This window comes from Alligator mississippiensis, chromosome 2 (assembly GCF_030867095.1).
Source record: "Alligator mississippiensis isolate rAllMis1 chromosome 2, rAllMis1, whole genome shotgun sequence".
NCBI lineage: Eukaryota > Metazoa > Chordata > Crocodylia > Alligatoridae > Alligator > Alligator mississippiensis.
The window spans coordinates 187,336,279-187,358,916 of NC_081825.1; the positions used below are offsets into that span (position 1 = coordinate 187,336,279).

The window sequence follows — 22,638 nt, forward strand, 5'->3', positions numbered from 1 at the left end:
CCTATGTCTGGTTCTCTCTGTCAGCACTCCTTGGACCTCTTATTTTAGCCAAACCTGTTTTTAAAACAGAGCAACTATCAATGAATGTGTTGTGTTAGTGGAAAGTGTCCAATGAATTACACATAGAGATGGGATAATATTTTCAACATGTTGATTACCAACCTAACATTTGGCTGGCTTTCAGCAGAGCACACTGAGCAGAGGTTCTCACTGAGCTGTCCCAGCTCATTTTCTCTGGATCAGTTGCAAGTAACTTTGAGCCAAGCAAAGGTATGAGCAATTCAGGCTCTCCCTTCCAATGAGAATTCCCATTAGATTTCAGCTGCTCCTGTGCTGCCAGTTCATGTGGCTTTAATAGTGCCCCCTCTGAAGTTCCCCAGTCCTCTGTGGGCTTGCCTATACCTGAAACTCATATACCATCTGCCAACATGGCCAACCCCACAACAGTCCTGGTTTTTTTGGTTTTTATACCCCGTGCCAACTTGGGACCTCTCTGCACAGTTACCTTTGCCATGGTAAAGAAGCACCTTGACCCCATTCTGAATGAAAGCTGCTGATGCATCATAGGAAGTCTGAAGCCTACCAGCCTAAAACAGTGTGTACCTTCTGCTTGGTATCACTCTGCCCGACATCAGAAGAGCAGTGGCCAGAAAGACAGAACGATCAAGACAAACTGAAAATGTGAGACACCCACTGTACAACCATCCCGCAGCACACAAACGCCTGAAGTCACGCATGAGCTTCCCCACCAGCGCCCAACCTCTTGACACCAAACCCAAGGAGACAACTACAGATGTGGAATGAGAGGCTGAAGAAAATACCTGACAGCAAAAAAATGGACATTCCAGCAGCCAAGTCTTTACCACCAGGGGCTGACAGACCATGGCAAAAAAGTGGTGATGTCTCAACTGCCTATGCACTGGAGATGGATGCTCTGAGGAACTAATGAAGCAGGGCTATACCATTGGTTCAACCATCGGTGACTGTGGCACAGAGTCTCAGACTATGCAACACCTGCTGCAATGCCTGCTGTTTGAAGGCACATGTATAATGAAAGACCTTGCAAAGTGCAATAAATGAGCACAAGCATGTGTAACATAATGGTCAAATGTGGTGTAGAGGTATGAGAAAAAGATGGGAAAGAAAGAATGAATGGCCAGCCTTTGTTACCTGCCTCTTAGCCAGCTCCTAGTACCAGAGAGCTTCCATAAGCACCTCTGGGAAAGGACTTCAGCAAAAAGGTCCTTGAAACTCTCAGTAAATCATGCCCACTAATTCTCCTAAATCCACTCTTTTGCTCACATACCTTCAACAAAATTAGGGTCCAGTCAGCTGTAGATATCCTGCTGGGAACAGGCACTTCTTCAGCAGCATGGCTAAAAAGGGAAGGATCAAAAGGCCCAACCTAAAGACTGTCTTGTCAAAAGGGGCATGAAGACGCACTTCCAAGGCTGCTCATACACCATAGGGATGCCAGAAGACTTCTCCTATATATTTTATTTATATATTTGCAGGAAGCAAATAAAATAAATAAATAAAGTAAATAAAAGGGGTGGGGGAGTTGACACTTATACTGCTCCTTCCTACCTAACATTTTGCCTTGCTACAGTCCCACTAGAGTGTACGTGGTCTGGGACCCTCGCCAATTCTGTCAAGGCCAGTCTGGTTGCTGAAGTGCTTGGAGGGAGGATGAAGAGGGTGGAGGGAGGGGCTGGGAGGGATTTCTCACCGATGATATTGTTAAATTCTTTCCGAATCCTGGGAGTAAACAGACGCTCCAAATTTAGAAAGAACAGGACTGGAAAATTTAAACATTCCTTGAAGAACTGGTACAAAACAGAGTGGGGGGGAAGGGTTGGGGATGATCTCACACATCGGAGCCAGATGAAAAGCTCATGACTTGAGTTCAGAAAGCAAGCGAGGGGCCTATTTCAGGTTAGTGTGCAAGAATTGCTCCTCCCTTAAAAAAAATAAATAAATAAAAAGCAAAACAAGCCATTGCTCCTCTCATCCCAGAGGGGGCACAGATGTGCTCTCTGTCTAGAGCCATCTATCTTGGCCACAGGCTATGTGTGAAGACCCTTGACCAGTAGCTGTAAGGCAGATAGGTACAAGGCACTGTTGAACCTGGCCTGGCTTCTCCCTCTGCATGAAGCTGTCTGCAAAAGGGGTTTGCATGAGTGCATGCTCCAGCTGCTGGAAGCAGGCTGCACACCACTCCTTTATCTGGCACCCCATTGCTACAGTATGAGTGCCTGCGCCCCAAAAAAATCAAGAGCCACATTGATGCACTGTCCCTCCCTCTTCTTCCCTACTAGGGCCACGGCTCTCCACCATTCCTGGGCGTACCAGGGGAAGCTTTGCCATCCAGACTGCTTGTTAAGCATTTTGTTTTATTTTTCTTGGACCCAGCATAAATCTGTAGCAGCATATGTCACTTTTTACTTTGATGCAGCATCTATACAGAGGCTTGCAGCAATACACTTCTCCCCACTGCTGTAGCAGGGGTCCAGGGAAGAAGAATAATTCATAAGCCCACCCCACGCTTACAGTGCAGTTGGGAAACAGTAGCCAAGTTGCCCAATGAGCTGTGCATCTGCTTCCCTGGCCAGGTAAGTCACTCTAGACCCAACCTCAGGAAGGTTGTTCAGTGTTACATTAGAACATGATGCTCGGCTCTATGATTTGGGGTAAGGGAGATGCAAGACCGAGGCAGAACAGTCTGTGGGGCAGCATGGATACACATATGCCATGCCCTGGAGATAAAGGGAGTCATGGGAGCTCCCCCAAGTTCTGGGCTTGAGAATGGGAGACTAGTTCTCCTAAGGACAACCTACACCCTTCTGCCCAAGCACATCACAGCAGCAGCACTGAGAGCATTGAGCTCTCCAGTCCAAGAGCCCATCTCCAGAAGCCGTCAGGGCTGGTGGAGCCAGGCTGCTGTTGCTGCTTCATAAATAAATAACGATTAATTTAAAAGAGGGAGACTTTTTTTTTTTTTTTTTGAAAAGCAAAGGGTTTGTGCTGGAATAAACAAAGGTTAAAGAACAGTCAGGCTCCTGCAGGAATAGCAAAGCGTGGCTGGGAGGGAGGGAGGGAGGGGGCATTACATAATGCAGGAAAAATGTTGGCTCCATTCAGTTTTCCACCACTTCATGTGATGTCAGGAAAACCATATAAATCAATGGGCTTTCTGCTCCCACAGATGAAGGGCAGCAAGCAGCACTATTTATACTTAAAAAAGGGGGGGATGGGGAGGGGAGACAACAAGACGACAATGATGATTTCCATCACTGGGAATAATTGACACCGATTCTTTCCCTTCCCCCAAACCCATTTGGTTACCTTGCTGCTGATGTGTTTATTCTTGACAAACTCCTGCCCTCTGTCCCCTTACCTTCTTCCTTTCCTGTCCATCTGCCCCTATGAGGTGCCTGTATGTTCAGTGCCCTTCCATGCAGCTGACTGGGGCTGAAGGATCAGTTGGGACAGTTATCAGTACCACCAGGGCAGGGTGCTGAATTTCTACAGCACAGGGAAACAAGGCACAGAGAGGGAAAGACTCACCAAAGGCAGCACAACCAAGACTCCTGGGTTCGATTCCTTGTCCTAGCCACTAGAACATGCTATTTGAAAGCAAAAAGGGCTTTCTTTATGACTGGGAATTCCTCTCTGTGCAAGATATTATGGCAGACTTCATTAGCCATCAGATTTCATCAGCATCAGCCACCCGGAAATTCCAGCCACAAATGCAGAAAACAAAAGGTTTTGGTGCTTCACAGGAATTGCACCAATTTCCCCATTCTTCTTCTAGGGTAATCTCAAGTGCCATGAGTTTAACTGCTCAGCCTGTGCATCTTGAAACAGAAAAACAACCACCAATTTGACTTTCAGGTTTCTTGTTTCATCTCAGAAAACCCAAACCCATGAGAACTGTGTGAAACAGACTGAGGGTAGAAGCTGCCAACCCTGCAGATTTGCCTTGGTTACAGTCCCCAGTAAAGCTGCACTCACACACTCCTAGGGCAGACAAGAAAAACTCTCATTTGTCCTGATGGAAGTAACCTCTGCCTGGAACTGGAGCAAGGTGTACAAGGGCAAACCATCCTCTGGACCTTGAGTGAAGATGGACAAACTGCTTATCCATGTTTGGGTAAAACAGTTCCTGGTCTGGGATGGGATGACTCTGCTTCAGGCAGGGGGGTCCAGGTCCCTTCCATCCCTGTTTGTATGTCTATGATTTCAGTCAGCTGGGACAAGCCACCAATCAATTGCCAAAATTCACAGCATAGGCAAGTTTTGGACCAGGGATGTTAAACACACAGACCACGGGCCAGATCCATCTTGTGGGTCACTGGACTGACCCCATAAACCAGCCCCAGCCTACATACTGCATGTGGCACATAGGATGGAACCCAAGTCACATGCACTGAAGGCATCACAGTGCTCGCTCCACAGCACCAAATGCAGCCTGCAACCCAGCCCCTGTGCCACATGCAGTGCCACATCCAGCCCAGGTGCTAGCCCTGGGGCCTGCTGGGCACACAGATCCCAGGGCTGGTATGGAACATACACTCCTTGCAGTACACAGGCTAGACCTGGTACAGGGGACCTGGGGGTGGGCTGCATACAGTCTCCCTGTCCTGGGCAGCCCACTCCCCATGCCAGCCCTTGGGGCTGGTGTGTGCTGTGCTCAGTGCATGGGCTGGACCCAGTTCCGTGGCCACTCCACAAGGGCTCACTCCCAGTTCAGGGATGCTCATCTGACCCACAAGGCTGGACTAGTTTGACACCCCGGGTTTAGACTGATGAGCAGTGCTTTGGAAAGCTCTCCACTGGGTTTCCCTCATCTCCCCACAAGCTGTGAAACAAAATACCACCACTCCAAGGAGATGTCCACTGGCCTTTAGTCATGGCATGGCCTTTAAGTCAGGTGCAGAAAGGGACCAGAGACAGATCTGGCTTCTAATACCAGAATTTGTACTTTGGACCAAAAGGTGAAGGACAAGTCAGCTCCTCTACAAGACACCTTTCCCTTCGGGCTTGTGCTGCTGGGATTTAGGCCGAGTTACTCTGGATCTGATCAAATGGGTTGGGGAGCGGACACCATCCTTTCCTCTGTTTTTAAGAACTCTTGCACTTGTTGGAGGAGGAGAATGAACAGGTCAGGATGAAGTCACCAGGGCTTCTGAGAGTTCCAGCTCATGCATCATCATGTAACTTCCTTCAGAGTGCAGCTGTAAGTCAGCAGAAAGCTCACTAGTGGTTTTCAACCTTTTTTCATTTGCAGACCCCTAAAAAATTTCAAATGGAGATGCAGACAGACCTCTTTCGAAATTTCAAATGGAGACACAGACGTCTCGGAATTATAAGTGTGGGTCGTCACATACTTTTGATTCATAGTCATCTTTCATGGACCCTTTACACATAGTCTGCTGACCCCCAGGGGTCCGTGGACCACAGGTTGAAGACCATTGCTCTAGCATCAGGATCAACCTGCTACAGAACCACAGAGAAACAGGGCTGGAAAGGACTTCCATAGGTCACCTAGTCCAACCCCCTAGGTTGATCCTGCTTGAGGCAGGATCATGCCTACCTAAACCATCCTGTACAAATCCATTGTTTAATGTCTTAGCAAAAATACAGTCAACCCTGACACAAACACAAGACGCAGCTCTCTAACCTGCCACAGGTAAAGTGTACGTGCGGGGGAACGGGACCATGGTGGTCAACATTCTGCTTCTACAAAGGTTGTCAACGTTAACATATGCTCAAGAGATCCCAGGAAGAAAGCCACATTCCCCACTACAGAGGAAGACACAACCCCCCACAGTCCATACCAATCTGACTATGAGGTCAAATTCTTTCTTGACCCCAAATATGCCAACTGGTCTGACCCCGAGCTGGGAACCTCTGGCTTTAAGTCCCAGCAGAAGCACTGGCATATGCCAGTCACAATCTCCAGCCTTGACTGCAGCCAACACCCAATGCTTCTGAGGCAGGCTTAAATACAAAACCAAACCCTAAACACATGTAGAATTGGTGGGGGGGGAACAATTCCCTTCCCACCTCATGTGGCAATCAGCAAAGCCCAGAAACATGGGAAATACCCATAGTAGAAGATAGGCACAGCTATGCCTAGATAATCCCCGATCAGTAGCTGTCCAGTCCTCTTTTTTTTTTTTTTTTTTTTTTGAACACCTCCAGTGATGGAGAGTCCACTGCCTCCCTAGGCAGTCTGTTCCACTGCCTCACTGTTCTAACAGTGAAGAAGTTTTTCTTGATCTCTAATCTAAATCTATTTTGCTACAACTTTAAGCCATGGCAGTGAAAAGGGTGGGAACGACTTCTTTCTCCCTAGCAAAGGAAGAACACAGCCATCACAGGGTAGAACGACTGCACCGACTTTTTGAGCATCACAGAACAAGGTTCATGAGCCAAGATTCCCAATCTGACTAGTGCTTTTGGGTGCTCTTCTGGAAGAGGCCCCAAAGAGTCTTCAGCACCCACCTGAAAAAACAAACAAGCAAAAAACCCCTCCTTCTTAATGCTGAACCCACCCAAAAATGGAGACAGCCAGAACCATTAGTCCAGGGGCGGGCAGCTATTTCAAGCAGAGGGCTGCTTACCCAGTTTTGGCAGGCTGTTGAGGGCCGCATGAGTAGCCCCACCCCTGGTCGCCATCTTGGGACCAATATCCCAGGGCCAGCACCGGTGCAGCCCAAAGTGGGGCACAGGCTGGCAGGGGCCTGTGGAGCTAGGCTGCACCAGCAAGGAGAGGGGGGAGCTGGCCCGGCTCCATACAGCCCCTGCAGCTAGGACCCTGCATTCCTGCCACCCTGCTCTGGGCTCTGCTGGCACTGGCCCTGGGACACCGGTGCAGGACCCATGTTCCCAATGGCTCCCGCACCCACTCACACCCAGTGCCCCCCAGCCCTGCGGTACAGGCAGGAGGGAACAGCGCACAGCCCTGACCCCCTGCTTGCCGGCAGGGAAGAAGCTGGTGCTGAGCATGGGGAAAAAGCGGCCCCTCGCCCACACCAGGCTGGCAGTGGGGCCAGGTTACAAGGTGGTGCTGAGTGAGGGGGGCAGGGGAGCTGCCCCTCGCTCCCCCCGTGGCCAGCGCTGCAGCCGCTCGCAGCCCATGTGGGGCTGCCTGTGCCTGCTCCGGACAGCCCCGTGTGGGCTGCGAGCAGCTGCAGTGCCGGCCACAGGGCAGGGGAGGGGCCGCTTTCTTCCATGCTGGGAAGGAGTCTGGAGAAAAGCCGAGCACGAGGAAAAGCAGTCCCTCACCCGCCCCATGGCCAGTGCTCCCTGATGCAGCCTCTCGCCGCCCGTGGGGCTGTCCGGAGCAGGCACAAGCAGCCCCACACAGGTTGCGAGTGGATGGAGCACAGGCTGCCGGCCATAGGGTGGGCAAGGGGACACTTTCCCCCCTACCCGCACTCAGCTTCTCCCGGGCCACTTCTCCCCAGGCTCCTTCTCTGCCCAGGGTCCTCCCCTGCCCTTCCCCCTTACCTGAGGTGCTGGCACCACTGGGGCAGCCATGTGCTCCCAGGCCAGAAGCCCCTCCTGAGGCTTCCAGCTGGGGGGGCTGGGCCAGGGCTGGGCAGGCCCTGCTGTTGTGGGAGCCCACCAGGCTTCCCTTGGGTCCTACTGCCCTTGGTTCCTGTAATTTTTGACAGGAACCAAGGGCAGATAAATATTAATTTTCTAAATTTTTTTTAGGGGCCCCACAGGCTGGATCCAGCCCACGGGCCATATTTTGCCCACCCCTGCATTAGTCAGTTTAGAAAGTCTTGGCTTCATACGCCTTTAACCTGGCTGTCCAGATTCATGCACACTGCTACTACAACAACCACCACCACTACCACCACCACCAAGGTGGGCCCAAGAACTCCTGCTATGAGAAGGCTTCAAAGTATGCTTTCCTTCAGATGTCTGTCCTCAGATGTCCCAGAGCATGACAGTCTCTCTGGAGGTCTACTTTCTCAGTTTCTTGGAAGCTGGCTGGCTAAAGATGGAATAATAATAATAAAGCAGACTGGGGTGCATTGTTCAAGGCACTGTGCAAAACACATATTAAGACCATCTCTGGCCTTAGGAGCTTAAAACCTAGGAGGGACAAGGTGGATAGAAAAAGGACACTAGGGCAAAAATGAAGCAACTTGTCCAAGATCACACTGGCAACCTGCAGTGGAGCTGGGAACTGACTCAGACTTTGAGATGAAGTTCAATACCCTGGCCACAAAACTGGGCTTTGCAGAAAACAGAGCTTGCAAAGCCTCTTGCAGCACTGACCCCCAAAACCTGTGCTGAGGACAATAGGATGTGGATAAGATGAAAAAGCCATCCCCAAAACAATCACATTACATATCCCATACAGACAAGGACTTGCTTATCTCATGTGTACTAGCATATGTACGCCCACTGATTTCAGTGGACTGACTTTGGACTACTGCCAACCTAAGCCAGATCAGAATTTGAGTCAATACTTCCATGTGCTTCTGCAGTCTTAGCAAGCCACCAAAAACTTTGTATGGAAGCAGGAAAAAGGGGCCTGAAACTGCTTCCCTTTGCACCAGATTTGCAAGGGGATGACATCACCAACTTCAGCAGCATCGCCCCATTTACTGTGGCATGGGATCAGAATCTGGCCTAGCATGTGCGTCCCCCTCAGACCTCCCAAGAGCTGCACAATTTGGGTCTAAAATAGCTGGCTGCTGCCCACGTTACAGGAAGGAGGAAACTGCGTGTGTTAGAAAGTGTGCTCAGTCACCCTCTAAATGTTTTCAGCAGTGTTTTTTGAGTCATGGTTTCCATATAAAACTCAGCAGCCATGACCCAGTGTTCTACATTTCGGTTCCTTTTTTCCCGCACATTAGCGGTCTGTATTTCCCATTAGCAAATCGGCAGGCTCCAGGGTGTGCAGCTCATGACGCCACAATGAAAGTAGCACAGGAGATTTTGCCAAAACCTCAGCAAAGCAATTACCAGCCACTTCTGGGAACATACTCCCTCCTGTGCTGGCTGGGATTGCTCTTTGAGGGCTTCTTCTACACAGGGAAAATGACAAGGGAAGAGAGGAGGAGTGGGGAGGGAGGGCTTAGAAACCCGTGAGCAGGATTTATTTAGCATGTTTTAAACACCACTGGGCACCTGGTCTAGGCAGATAAAGGCCTGCTTGAAAACAGGGCAGTTGGTCATCATTGTGACTAACCCTAGCAGTTGAACACACCAATTGTTTTCAAAGAGCAGAGAAAGAGTGAGATGACATGGGCTTGGAGCTGGGGATGTCTAGGGCCAAACTTTGCCCATGCTGCCCAAAAACACATCACCCAAACATGAAACAGTCATCATCCCAGGGCAGGGAAAGCTCTAGAGCAGTGGTTCTCAGACTTTTTAGATTTGGGATCCTGCTCATACAACACCAGCTCTTAGTTTTCACTTGTTTTTGTTTGTTTTGTTTCGGTTTTTTTGACTATGGAGAAATAATAGAGAATTTCTTCCGTTGCAAAAAACTCAGATATCATAATAGGTCAGAAAGTTTTCAGTGCTACGGATTCCTATTTGAAATCCCTGGGCTTAACTTGTCAATTGTGTCTGTGCACCTGACAGTGCTAACATCACATGGTACCCCACATCATCCTTGAAGGATTTCAAAAGGCACCCTGGTTGAGAATCAAAAAAAAAGAGAGAGAGAAAAAAGAAAAAGAAAAAGAAAAATCAGGCTCACAACCCAGCCACTGGTGCTTTCATACATGGGGAGTTAGGGGGGAAAACCAGTTTTAGCATCCAGAAATACAACCCAGCTATAACCAAAGAAGTCTGTTAGCACAAGGCTTAGTTATACTTCCATTCTTCCCTTGTTCTGCCCACCTTCCCAGTTTGGCACTTGCAGAGTGTGTGGCATCAGGAAACAAGCCAAGGGAAGAGCAAATGCAGTTAGTTTTTCTGGGGACAGGTAAAAGGGGAAACCCAAAGTCCATGCACAATATCAGAGCTGAGAAGACCTTAGGTGGCTTCTGTGAGGTGACTAGCAGAAGACCTGGCAAGAGGTACTTGCCTCCAGAAGTGACTCTCCCTGTTCTAAATGCACATGTGTGGCACCAGAGAGTTGGCATGTCCTGCAACAGCCAATCACTGCAGCCAATCGCTGCAGCTGCTTCTAGGAGCAAGCACCGGCTGATCGCTGCAGCCACTCCCAAAAGCAGCTGCAGTGAGTGCAGCAATCAGCCGGTGCTTGCAGGGGGGGCACCGGCATTCCCATCTGTGCCCCATGCCCATCGCCTAAGCAGCGAGTGCAGCCATCAGGGGGTGCACCAGTGCTCTCAGGGGGTGCATGTGCACCCCCTACACGTCGCCACTGCAGTGCTGGCTCATATTCAGCTTATTGTCCACTGTAATTCTCAGGCCCTTTTCTGCAGAGCTGCTGCCCAGCCAGTCAGCCCCCAGCCTGGGACTGTTCCACCCTAAGTGCAGGACGTGGCACTTGTCCTTGTTGAACCTCATAAGATTTCTTTTGGCCCAATACTCTAATTTGTTTAAGTTGCTCTGAATCCTAGCCCTACTCTCCAGCATATCTACTACTCCCCACAGCTTGGTGTCATCTGTAAACTTGCTGAGGGTGCACTCTATGCCATCTTCCAAGTCATTGATGATGCCATTGAATAAAACCAGCCCCAGGACTGACCCCTAGGGCACTCCACTTGATGCCTGCTGCCAGCTAGATATCAAGCCATTGATTACTACTCTGAGCCTGGTGCTCCAGCCAGTTTCCTATCCATCTCACAGTCCATTCATCCTGCCCGTAGTTCCTTAACTTGCCTGCAAGAATGTTGTGGGAGACTGTATCAAAAACCTTGCTAAAATCAAGGTACACCACATCCACCCGTTTCTCTCCACATTCACAGAGCCAGTCACCTCATCACAGAAGGCAATCAGGTTGGTCAGGCATCACTTGCTCTTGGTGAATCCATGCTGACTGTTCTTAAATCACCTTCTTCTCCTCCAAGTACTTAGAAATGGATTCCTTGAGGATCTGCTCCAGGATTTTTCCAGGGACTGAGGTGAGGCTGACTGTTCTGTAGTTCCCTGGATCTTCCTCCTTCCCTTTCTTAAATATGGGCACTATGTTTGCCCTTTTCCAGTCATCCAGGACCTCTCCTGATCACAATAAGTTTTCAAAGATGATGGCCAATGGCACTGCAATCACATCCCTCAGCACCCTCAGGTGCATCCCATCCAGTCCTATAGACTTATACACATCCAGCTTTTCTAAGCAGTTCTTAACTGTTCTTTCATCATTGAGGACTGCTCACCTCCTTGCCAAACTCTGCTGCCCAGTGAATTAGTCTGGGAGCTGACCTTGCCTGTGAAAAATGAGGCAAAAAAGGCATTGAGCACTTCAGTTTTTTCTGCATCCTCTGTCACTAGGTTGCCTCCGTCATTCAGTAAGGGACCACACTTTCCCAGATCCTCCTTTGGCTACCGACATACTTGTAGAAGCCCTTCATGTCCCTTGCTAGCTGCAATTCCAGTTGTACTTTGGCCTTCCTGACTTCATCCCTGCAAGTCTGAGCAATGCACACAGCAAAAAGACCTGCCCCAAACAGCTCCCAAGCTCAACAAAGAAATGGGAAGAGAAACGTAGGCACAGATTGCCGATGCAGTACCCCATGGTCACCCAGCGGGTCCACGGTGGAACCAGAAACAGAACGCAGGTCTCCTACATCCCAGAGTCTCCTTCCCAGGGCTCCACTATGACCCCCCCAGGCATGTTATTAAGCACCTTTCCCCCCACCCCAGTGCTCAGCAGGCTGCAGATCAGGGCAGATGGTCTGTCACAGCTTTGCCTTTTAGGACAAAAATATGCAACTACCACAGGCTTTGGATTTATTTATACCCAGTCATAGCCTTTATGATGTAAAGGCTGACTTCTTCATGGGTGTTCACAGATTTCATCCAATTTTGCTCAGATGGCAAACCTCAGATGCAGAGGTCAGCACCTCCAGCCCCCACACGTCTTATCTGCCTATGTCCAAAATAAAAATCACAGCCCATCCATGGCAGAGCCAGGAATAGGACCCAGGAGTCCCCTGCTATAAACTACCAGATCCTGACCTGGACATATTCAACACAGCACCAGTGCCAATACATATTGAGCTGCTGCCCAAGGCTGCCTATGCCATGTGTCCAAGGACAGAAGCAAGCTGCTGGCAACCCACATAGAGTGCTTGGAAGGCCAGATGGCTCACCGATGGAGCCCTTTCTTCCAAGCCACTGGGATCAATAGGAGCTTTTAACCTCCTCTCCACCCGCTGCCTTTATCCCCTCCCTTTGTCCAGCTGGAGACATGTCATGGAGCCTTTCATTCATGTCTTCTCTCCCTCGGTTTCTGCTTGCCCCATCACTGTGGCACTCGCTCCGCCGAAAGGCTATAATTAGAACATTGTGCTTGCCTGCTCTCCTGCGGGCTGTGCTCTTGGATAACACAGTCCCCTGGAGACCCCCGATTCATTCCAGTGATAACCTTCGCCCCCCCTCATCCCCCAGCCCTCCCATTCCGTTTCCAAATGAATGCATTGGGATTTTTTTTTCTTTAAATAGGGGTGAGAATGTGTGCTACTCTGGAAGGGCTCCTGGTCATGCGTGCACTCTTTAAATATTAAGCAGCATGGGGACGGGGACAAATGATTTCTTTAGGGAAGTAGGTAATTGGATACATTCAACGATCTCCCTCCCCTCCTGCCCCATCAGCATCCTCCCATCCGTGCAGCCAACTCCCCACACGGCCCTTCCCTGCAGAGCTGTTCTGTAACATAATAGCTCTGCTTGCCGCTAGCTCTGTCCTCCAAGCAGAAGGCAGATGGAAAACGTCCCCTAGATGCTCCAAGAACCAGAAGGTACAAGGAGAAGAGCGCCACAGCACAGGATCCTCCTCTGCATGTGTGTGCATGTGGGTTTGTGTTGATGTGCAACACTGCCCTCTCCTGGGGAAAGTGACCAGACTCCGAAGTTGAACCAGTGGGTGCCCTTTGGTGTCTGAGCCGATTTACCATGGGGAGATGTTCCTTAAGCTCAGCAGGCAAAAGCCACACAGTCTAACTGGTCTTAATACAGAAGACTATACCATACTGACACCTGTGTGTGTGTTCAGCCCCTGCCACATTAAACCCACCATAATCAAGCATCCTCCAAGAGAAGCTATAACGCAGTAGTCTTGCGTACTTGTAAAAGATCCCATGGCACAAGTATAGGGTGTTTATCCTGGTGCCCAGGCAACATGCCAGCTCAGATAATTACATCCTGCCTTACTCAAACTCCCTCTGCATTTTCTACTGTGGTGACATCATTCCTCATTTCCTGAGCTAACTCCACCGTGTTATTAAACAACAGCTGGGTTACACCCCAGAGGAGGCTGCTTTCCAGTGATAGGTGGACCTATACAGGTTGTATGAGCGCAAAGCACACTGGGAAGAGAAAGAGAGATATACAAGTGGACAGCAAGTTGCTAAAGCACCTGCCTCAAGATACGGGACACCCAAGGCCAAGTTAAGACAGGGGTAGAGATGAGCCCATATGATGGTAATGGGCACACACCTGCCAGGAGGTGGATGCTGCAGCCAGACACAGCATTGTTGACATGATGTCAGATAGGGAAACCTCACCTTTGAGAGCAAAGCAGTACACCGTGGAATATCACTACAAGTATGAGCAAACCAAGCAGTGGCTTCAAATGCTCCCTCTGGCCCCCACCAGAACCTCCAGTTATCACCACTCACGAGAGACGGCCTCTCTGCCCTGTCCTGGAGAGGCAGAGCTCCGGTTTCTCCAAGGACATCCAAGCAAATCCTACCTGTGAGGATGGAGACACTGTGGAAGCAGCTGTCCAACTTGCCCAGAAGGATAGAAAGGAAGCTGTCGGCGGCCAAACCATTCACATCCCGGGTGCTCTGGTCATAGACCACCACATCCTGGTGCTCTTCTGCCTCCACCTGTGGAGGAAACCACCACAACAGACCATTACAGCATGCAGGGGTGGACAACTATCATCCCTGACCTGGGACCACAGTGCAGGGAGTTGTGCTACCCATAGTTCATACCCCGCATCGCCAGGGATTCCCCATTCTCTGTTGGAAAGGATTCCCCAACCTGAGGAATGAGGCAGCAAACTCCTCCACTGTCTAGACTGCAGATCAGGGATGGGGAGCTGAATATGGAGGTACAGACAAGAGAGGAGCAGGTAGTCACAGAAAAGAGAGGACATACCTCTGGCTCCTATCTTAACCCAGGTGGGAGATGGAGCGGGACTCTACTGCTGTAAGAGGAACCAGAAAGCAGTTATGCCTCCCTCATTCTTGCCCCTGCTATCCCAGCCCATCAAGAATTCTGTCCCACTCCATTATAAACATTTGAGTGTTCAAATATCCCTGCAGCCACTGGTGGGAATATTTGAACACTCATGGCATATGGGCCAGGTCCCGGAGGACTGGAAAAGGGCCAATGTGGTCCCCATTTTCAAGACAGGGAGGAAGGAGGACCCAGGCAACTATAGGGAAGTCAGTCTCACCTCCATCCTAGGCAAAGTCTTTGAAAAAAATTATCAAGGCTCACATTTGCGAGAGCCTGGCAGGAAAAATTATGCTGAGGGGAAACCAGCACGGGTTCGTAGCAGGTAGATCATGCCTGACTAATCTAGTCTCTTTTTATGACCAGGTTACAAGACACCTGGATGCAGGAGTAGGGGTTGACATCATTTACTTAGACTTCAGGAAGGCCTTCGATACGGTATCCCACCCCATACTGGTGAACAAGTTAAGAGGCTGTGACTTGGATGACTACACAGTTCAGTGGGTGGCGAATTGGCTAGAGGATCGTACCCAGAGAGTCGTAGTGGATGGGTCGGTATCGACCTGGAAGGGTGTGGGTAGTGGGGTCCCACAGGGCTTGGTCCTTGGACCGATACTCTTCAATGTCTTCATCAGCGACTTGGACGAGGGAGTGAAGCGTACTCTGTCCAAGTTTGTGGATGACAACTGTGGGGAGAAGTGGACATGCCAGAGGGCAGGGAACAACTACAAGCAGACCTGGACAAGTTGGACATATGGGCAGAAAACAACAGAATGCAATTCAACAACGAGAAATGCAAAGTGCTGCACCTAGGGAGGAAAAACATCCAGCATACCTACTGCCTAGGAAATGACCTGCTTGGTGGCACGGAAGCAGAAAGGGATCTTGGAGTCCTAGTGGACTCCAAGATGAACATGAGTCAGCAGTGTGACGAAGCCATCAGAAAAGCTAACGGCACTTTATCGTGCATCAGCAGATGCATGACGAACAGATCCAAGGAGGTGATACTTCCCCTCTATCGGGCGCTGGCCAGACCGCAATTGGAGTACTGCATGCAATTCTGGGCACCACACTTCAAGAGGGATGCGGATAACCTGGAGAGGGTCCAGAGAAGGGCCACTCGTATGGTTAGGGGCTTGCAGGCCAAGCCCTATGAGGAGAGACTAGGGCACCTGGACCTCTTCAGCCTCCACAAGAGAAGGTTGAGACACGACCTTATGGCTGCCTATAAGTTCATCATGGGGGCACAGAAAGGAATTGGTGAGGCTTTACTCACCAAGGCGCCCCTGGGGGTTACAAGAAATAATGGCCATAAGCTAGCAGAGAGCAGATTTAGACTAGACATTAGGTAGAACTTCTTCACAGTTCGAGTGGCCAAGGTCTGGAACGGGCTCCCAAGGGAGGTGGTGCTCTCCCCTACCCTGGGGGTCTTCAAGAGGAGGTTAGATAGGCATCTAGCTGGGGTCATCTGAACTCAGCACTCTTTCCTGCCTATGCAGGGGGTCGGACTCAATGATCTATTGAGGTCCCTTCCGACCCCAACATTTATGAATCTATGAAAACCAGAGAAAATTTGCCCATTAGCTCACAGCCCAGAGGATTTTTTGGATAGGAAGGCTGAGATTTTCTAGAATGATCAATGATGCCTACAAACATTTTACTATTGACTCCTGTGGGACTGGTTAGGCCAGCTGTGAGCACCTGCAAAACTCCAACCTCAAATCTACTAGCTCCCTTGTTTACAACCTAAGATTTCTGGTACTTCATGCCACATCTGTTACACCTCCACATACGTACACCTTCCCCTCTGTGGCACCTCCAGACACCTGCGGATGTCTGTTTTCCCCATTTAGCTCTTTTACTATTTCCTCACAAGCCAAGTGACCTGCACTACTCTTTGCCTGTTTGTCTTTCAAATCCTAGGGAATATATTCTGTAGGTCAGGGTGTTCCTAGCCAAGCTGTGCAGAGGGAGAAAAGAGTCTCTGCTCCACTGTCTGAAGGCAAGGGGCAGGGGGTATCTACACACCCTCCATTGCACAATATCTGTGCATCCAAACCCCAGAACTGCATTAGCTTACTCTGACAGTGCGCAAGTCTGTATATGAGGCAGCGGGTTCAGGTGGATAGGGCTATGGACTGGCATTCAGGATACCTGCATTTCAGGCCTTGCTCTGTCACTGACCTGCTATGTAATCTCATAGGAGTCACCTCCCCTCTCTCTGCCTTCATCTCCCTTCCCACCCAGTGCCTGTGTTGTTGCTTGGACTGGATACTCTTTGGGGCAGGGCTGCACTCAGCCTGTGTACGTACAGTGCCCTGTAGTCTGGGACCTCCCTCGGTATCACCACAACATTAATGGGTAGTAATTTGCCACCTGCTGTGCCTCCCCCCTCTCTAGCTCTGCCAGGAGAGCTTTAGCTCATTCCAAACCTCTTGTGGATCAAACATAGCCCTTAGCACATAAACGTGTGGCAATATCTTCCTATTAGCTTCAGTTTGTTAAGTGGATTCTCAGCATCTCCTTCTTCTTGGTACTCCTAACAGGGACCACACACAGCAGAGCACTCCAAGGGATGATGGGAGGGCTTTTTCCAGCTCGTGTGTCCCTTTCTGTGCATGAGCACCACACACAAGCCCTGCTATTGTCTCAAGGCCCAAGCTACACCAAGCTTGTACATGGTGGCATACCCCTGAGGCTTGCCAGCTTCTTGTCTAGGCATAGCACTAGACCCTTTGGAGAAGATGGTGCTCCAAGAGGCTCATGGCATGCATTCAGTGACAGGATTATGAGGCACTGAAGCCCAAAAGATGAGTTCATTAAAGGCTACTAGAATCCAGGAGCCCCGATGGCTCAGTGCACTTGCTGAACAGGGTGGCATACACCTGCCTTAGGAACTATCAGTCTCCAAGCCCTTGGGGTGAGATGTATCTGTTCACTGCAATATCACATCAGGGCCTTGGTTGTCACAGCTCTCCAGTGTCCAGGGTCTGGAGTGTGAATCTTTTCCCCAAATCTGGTATTGGGGTAAGAGACACACTGCGTGCCACTGGCTTTAGTGGCACTCCCGTCTCTCCTGCTCTCCTCCTCTAGCGCATAGTAGATTTTTTGTACTATAACATTTTAAATTTCCCCTGAGCTGGAGGGTGAGAAAGATATGCTCTTGTGGAGCTTTTTGGGTTGATGTTTATTATGTGGTTGCTTATAAAAAAAAAAAAAAAAAAACAAAAAAAAACACAAAAACAAAACACAGGGGACCAAACTGGGTTGTCCCACCAAGTCTCTTGTTCCCTAGTGCTATACTCACAAGCCCTTCAGGACACTGATTCAGGGACAACCCTCACAGCAACAGGGTCCAATTGCTTCCCACATTTCCCAGCTGCATACCACCAACCTACCACCTCCCTGCATATAAATACCAGAGCTACCCATCCCTCAGGTTGTTGCGTTCCAGTTCCAGCTCTATCATCTGCCACATTTCCTGCCCAGCACTCAGCAGTCACCCCACCTTTCAAAAGCAAAACACTGTCAAGCCCAAATCAGGCCCCACCTGGCCACCAGTGGTGCAGTGTTGCCCTCCCAGTTTCCGAGACAAACACATTCTCCCGGGAACAGGAACAACCCCAAACTCACATTCCCTTCCCTCACCCAGTCCCTTCAGCCCCATGCTGCAGTGCTAACCACTGCATATTGTGCAGTGCTGCTCTCAAGTGCCCTTGCTTTACAGGATGTCGTCTAAGGCAGGATTACTGGCATTCCCAGGCTTCGGGCTTGAGGAGGGGTCCTCCAGGGACCTAATCAGGCCCTCCATACATCAGAGGCTTGCACAGGAAGTGCCCTTGGCACAGGAAGCCCAGCTTCTGTTGACTTCTGACCTACAGCATTCTTGGTTCAGTTCCAGGAGCTGAGCCTGAGCTGTCCCATGGCTTGCTATTCCTTGCAAGTGGGAGCAACCTCTTTCCATGCACCACCTGTGCAAGAAAGCAAGACTCTCTTCAACAGCTCTACACCTTTCTTAAGGCAATGCAGGAGGAGCACTGGGACTGTGGATTTCCCGAGGTCCTGAATGGACACCAACTTATCCATAATTTCCACCCCCAAACCAAGACTTCCTTGACTGAAGGGAACAATTCGTGCTTAGACTGACACTGAACTCAATTCTGCAAAGTACTGAGCATCCTCCAGTCCAACAGCAGTAACAGAAATGAATCTGTAAGAGGCAGCCGGCTGCTTGTTCCTGGTGGAGACCAAGGTGGGTGAGAAAGAGAGGCCCCTGGGACCAGCACAGTTGCACCACTGTTAGGACTGGAGTGAAAGTACACAATTCAAAGCCTTCCCATATGCTTCCTTGAGTCAAGTTAATGGAAAATAGGCTGTACAGAAAGTGAAAGTCTATGGAGCAGACCAAATCTGGTATAAATTTGGATCATTAAAAAAAAATTGTGGGGAAAAAAAAAATGCAACCTCAAATATCAACTGATACACACCACACATGCTGGAACACAGGCCACAAAATCAGAAAGGATGCTGGTAAACTGGGAGGGTTTACAGAATAGCCACAAGAACAAAGAAAGGACTGAAAGGACCTAGGCCTTATCATGAAGGAAAGTAGGAGTGTCATCTGCATATCTTAACAATTCCAAGGTAAAAGTAAAGAGGGAAAACTGATCAGCCCTGCAAGTACTTTCAGAGGGGACAGAAACTAGATAATCAAGGGCTCTTCCGTCTAGCTGACAATGGTAGAACAAGATCCAAGAGCTGGAATCTGAAACTAGGCAAATTCAGCTAGAAATAAACCACGGGGCTTTAACAGAGGGAGCAACTTGCAAAGGCCAAGGTGAAGTCTCCCACACTGGGAACTTTAAAATTAAGATATGATCTAATCCAAATGGGGACATATGAGGGGGAGCCTTCTGGCCTGTGTTTTACAGGAGGTCAGGCTAAATGACCACAAGGGTCCCCTCTTCCCTTCAGCACAGAGTCTCACAATGTTTCATAATATGAACAACGCTGCTTCCCATGCAGCTGGGCACTCTTGTTCAGATCCTGGGAAAATGCCAGTGCCCAACAGTGCCAGGAAGAGAAATGGATTTGGGCCTGTACGACGGGGAGAGGAATAAAGGGGAACAACACCACTTTCTAGTCCCACACAATCCATAAAGCAACATGGCTGCTTTGCTTGTACCCACTTCATCAAGGCTTCTTCCACATCTCCAATATATAGACATTCCACACCCAGTGTGGCCCTGCAAGGTACATCCCCCACCACTGCTGATGCTACCCTGCATTAGAGTTCCCTCCCTACAGGTAAAAGCAAGGCAAGCAAAACACCGCTGTATAAACAGGAAAGAGAGGATAGAAGAGGACACTTACCCACCATGAAACCTAAACCACTGAGATGGTGGGGACGGGGCATGTCAGAGAGATAACAGCATTGGGCAGCAGAATTATCCCACAATAGGATTTAGTGTTCCTTCCACACAGGGAGGCTTTGTTTAGGCCATTACTGAAGGGTTGCTGGGCAACAGCAGATATATGTGACAGGGTTTACATCTTATTAAAGTTATAAGGTTTCAGGCAACATAAATGCCAAACAAACACTGGCCTCACATGGCCCGACTGCAGCTGATAAATACTAAGTTTGCTGGGAGAGACCCTGGAAATAGGGTGATGGGAGGGTTGGGATCTAATCAAAATTAATTTGTTTGTCTTTGGAGTGAAGAGCAGCAGACAAATCCAGCCCTGATCTGGTGCTGGTGTAGAAACAGAGGAGAGACCGTTTCTGCCTCTACTCTCCAGGACCCTGGCTTCTCCTCATCAACCATTAAAACAGACCACTGATGCCCTTGATCAGACAGGGCTTCACAGGGTTACAGCACCACTGTGGCCTGGGTCCAACTCTACACTGCGCCTCAATAGGTGCCACAGAGTAGGCAAGGTGACAGGCCAGCATCTGCATGCTGTGGCCAAGGGAGCTGATGCAAGCAATAATCTGCAACTGGATTAGTATATAAAGGGCAGTCATGTTTCTGGGATTGCAAAGCCTCTTGAGATGCTGGTGGGTGGAAGCTCACAGGGCTGGAGGAGTCCTAGCTGATCTGGCTATGAAGAAACACACAGTGCTCTGGGTGGGCTCCTGGCTGATGAGACTTGTAGAGGTGAGGAGGAAGGACCCTTATTACATGGCCACTTAGGCTACCCCAACCATGCCAGCACAGCAGAACTCCCTGTGGAGTAATGTGCTTTTGGCACTTCAGGGAAGGCTAGGCCCAACTTTAGACCTGGCTGTAAAGAGGAGAAGAGCTGACAGGGGATCAGATGCTGGAGCCAGAATCCACATCTCCTACTAACGGCATAGGAAAGTTAAAGAACATTAACCATTTCCTAGCACGCTTTCTTGGAAAGCTTTGTCTAGCCAGTGACCTAGTGTTGTAAAGCAATGAAGCAGCCTGGGGGTAAATTAACCATTTCGCCATGAACGATAACTTCAACCTCACCTGGACTCATCCTGTAGGGCTCCCAAAATGGCCCTATGTCCCAAATCCAGATGGAAGGATGCTCAACTGCAATTCTGAAGCGTCCCAGGACATGACAATCTACTGGGAGCTGCTCCTGCTACCAGAATGCGTCTCTGCCCAACACTGGCCAAGCAGTATAGAGATCACATCTAGTCTTTTGACAATAAGCCAAGCACAGTGCCAGTTTGAAAACAAACGCACCAGCTACTTCAAACCCTACTGACTTCTGCTCCCACCTAGTGCTTCTTTCTGCTCAGGGCAGTGATTCTCAACCAGGGTGGTGGAGGGCTGAGGTGTGCAAACGTGATTCACAAGATCAACCCAGAGATGCCAACTAGGAATCCACAGCGTCAAAACCATTCAGACCTGTGGTGGCCTTTCCGAGTTCTTTGCAATGGATGAATTGCTCCATTAGAAGCACGAAGAAGCAGGGCTGGAAGGGACCTCTAGAGATCATCTAGTCCAATCCTCTCCCTAAGAAAGGATCATACCAATCCAAAACATAACTAAACTCTACATAAGACTACCATCAACAATTCATTAATTTTTTGTAGTCAAAAAACAAGTGAAGACTAAGAGCTGACATTCTCCAAGGACTGCCTCAAGCCTATCAAGGGGTGCCACAAGCCCAGAAAGGTTGAGAGCCACTGGCTTAGGGTTTAACTAATTTGTGCCAGACAGCCCATTCTACCCATCACACATGCCCCCCATATTGCCTAGGGTCAACTCAATGCAAGTGACTGAGGTAGGATTGTCAGCCGCACAGCCAGACTGTCTGGGTGCAGAGGGCAGTGGCTAATGGGACTGGATGCTCCGATTATCTCGAGAGGAACAACGTGTAGAAGTCCATATACTCCCTGTTCTTCCTATTAGGACCAGCAATGAGTTGGCCCATACTACAAACCATGTATGTGCATGTATGCTCATCACAGAACCCACCTGGCCACTGGGAATGGAGCTAAGCCCAGTAGCCCAGCCAGCCCACCCACAGCAACAGAAGACTAGACACTACTTCTCAGTGCCCAAGGCAGACTCAACTCCCCTTCTAACCACAGAGTCAGTCTCTTTCCCCCTCTCTTTTGGCCGAGGTTCAGCCAAGCCTAGAACTGCACACCACAGAGACTCCCCAGAATTTGGCAAGACATTTGTGAGCAGCTATGCATCCAGGAGTATGTGACTGCCCTGGTATAATTATAAACACCTGCCGGGGGGGGGGGGCAGGACTCAGAATGGCTTTTGAGAAACCCCAGGCTTATTTCAACACCTTCCCACTCATAAGCCAGGCATCCACAAGGCCATCACCATATTCAGGCTTCAGCATAGACACTTTTATAGGGGGACCACTAGGTCCATTTCAACCAGCTGCATCTTTGAGCGCCAGTCCTTATGGGGCTGATGGCAGGACAGTGCCCAGCTCAGAGGCTTTGGGTTTGGAGGAGAACCCCGCCCCTTTTAGACCCAGCTCTGAGTAAACCCCCAGTGAGGCATTTGGGTAACTAGGACAAGGTGAGCCACCAGATTCACAGATGAATAGGCTGGTTGCAAGGAACTGAACCCTCTTTTTTAATGATGCCATTCCAGAGAGTCTTGCTCTCAACAGGATCCTGCCAGCTACCTGGAAGTACTTCAGGCCACAACTGTAGCATGCAACACCAGTATCCCTGTGCTCCAGGTAGCAAATTGCAGCACTTTTCTCCAAGCTAGTGCTATGGCATTGGCCCAATACTACAACAGAGGACCTCCTTCTGGCGGGGGTCCCCAGAGGCTC

At 49.7% G+C, this 22,638-nt stretch overlaps 1 protein-coding gene across 4 annotated transcripts in view; it reads right to left on the reverse strand.

Annotated features, from left to right (window-relative positions):
• The window catches only part of DUSP8 (dual specificity phosphatase 8), an 89,666-nt gene that overhangs the window by 38,045 nt on the left and 28,983 nt on the right, over window positions 1-22,638 (reverse strand). For all 4 annotated transcript variants that reach the window (XM_014602403.3, XM_014602402.3, XM_014602401.3 and 1 more), the window contains one exon: window positions 13,859-13,997. In XM_014602403.3, coding sequence (XP_014457889.1) covers window positions 13,859-13,997 — 139 coding nt within the window. The remainder of the gene's footprint in view (window positions 1-13,858; window positions 13,998-22,638) is intronic.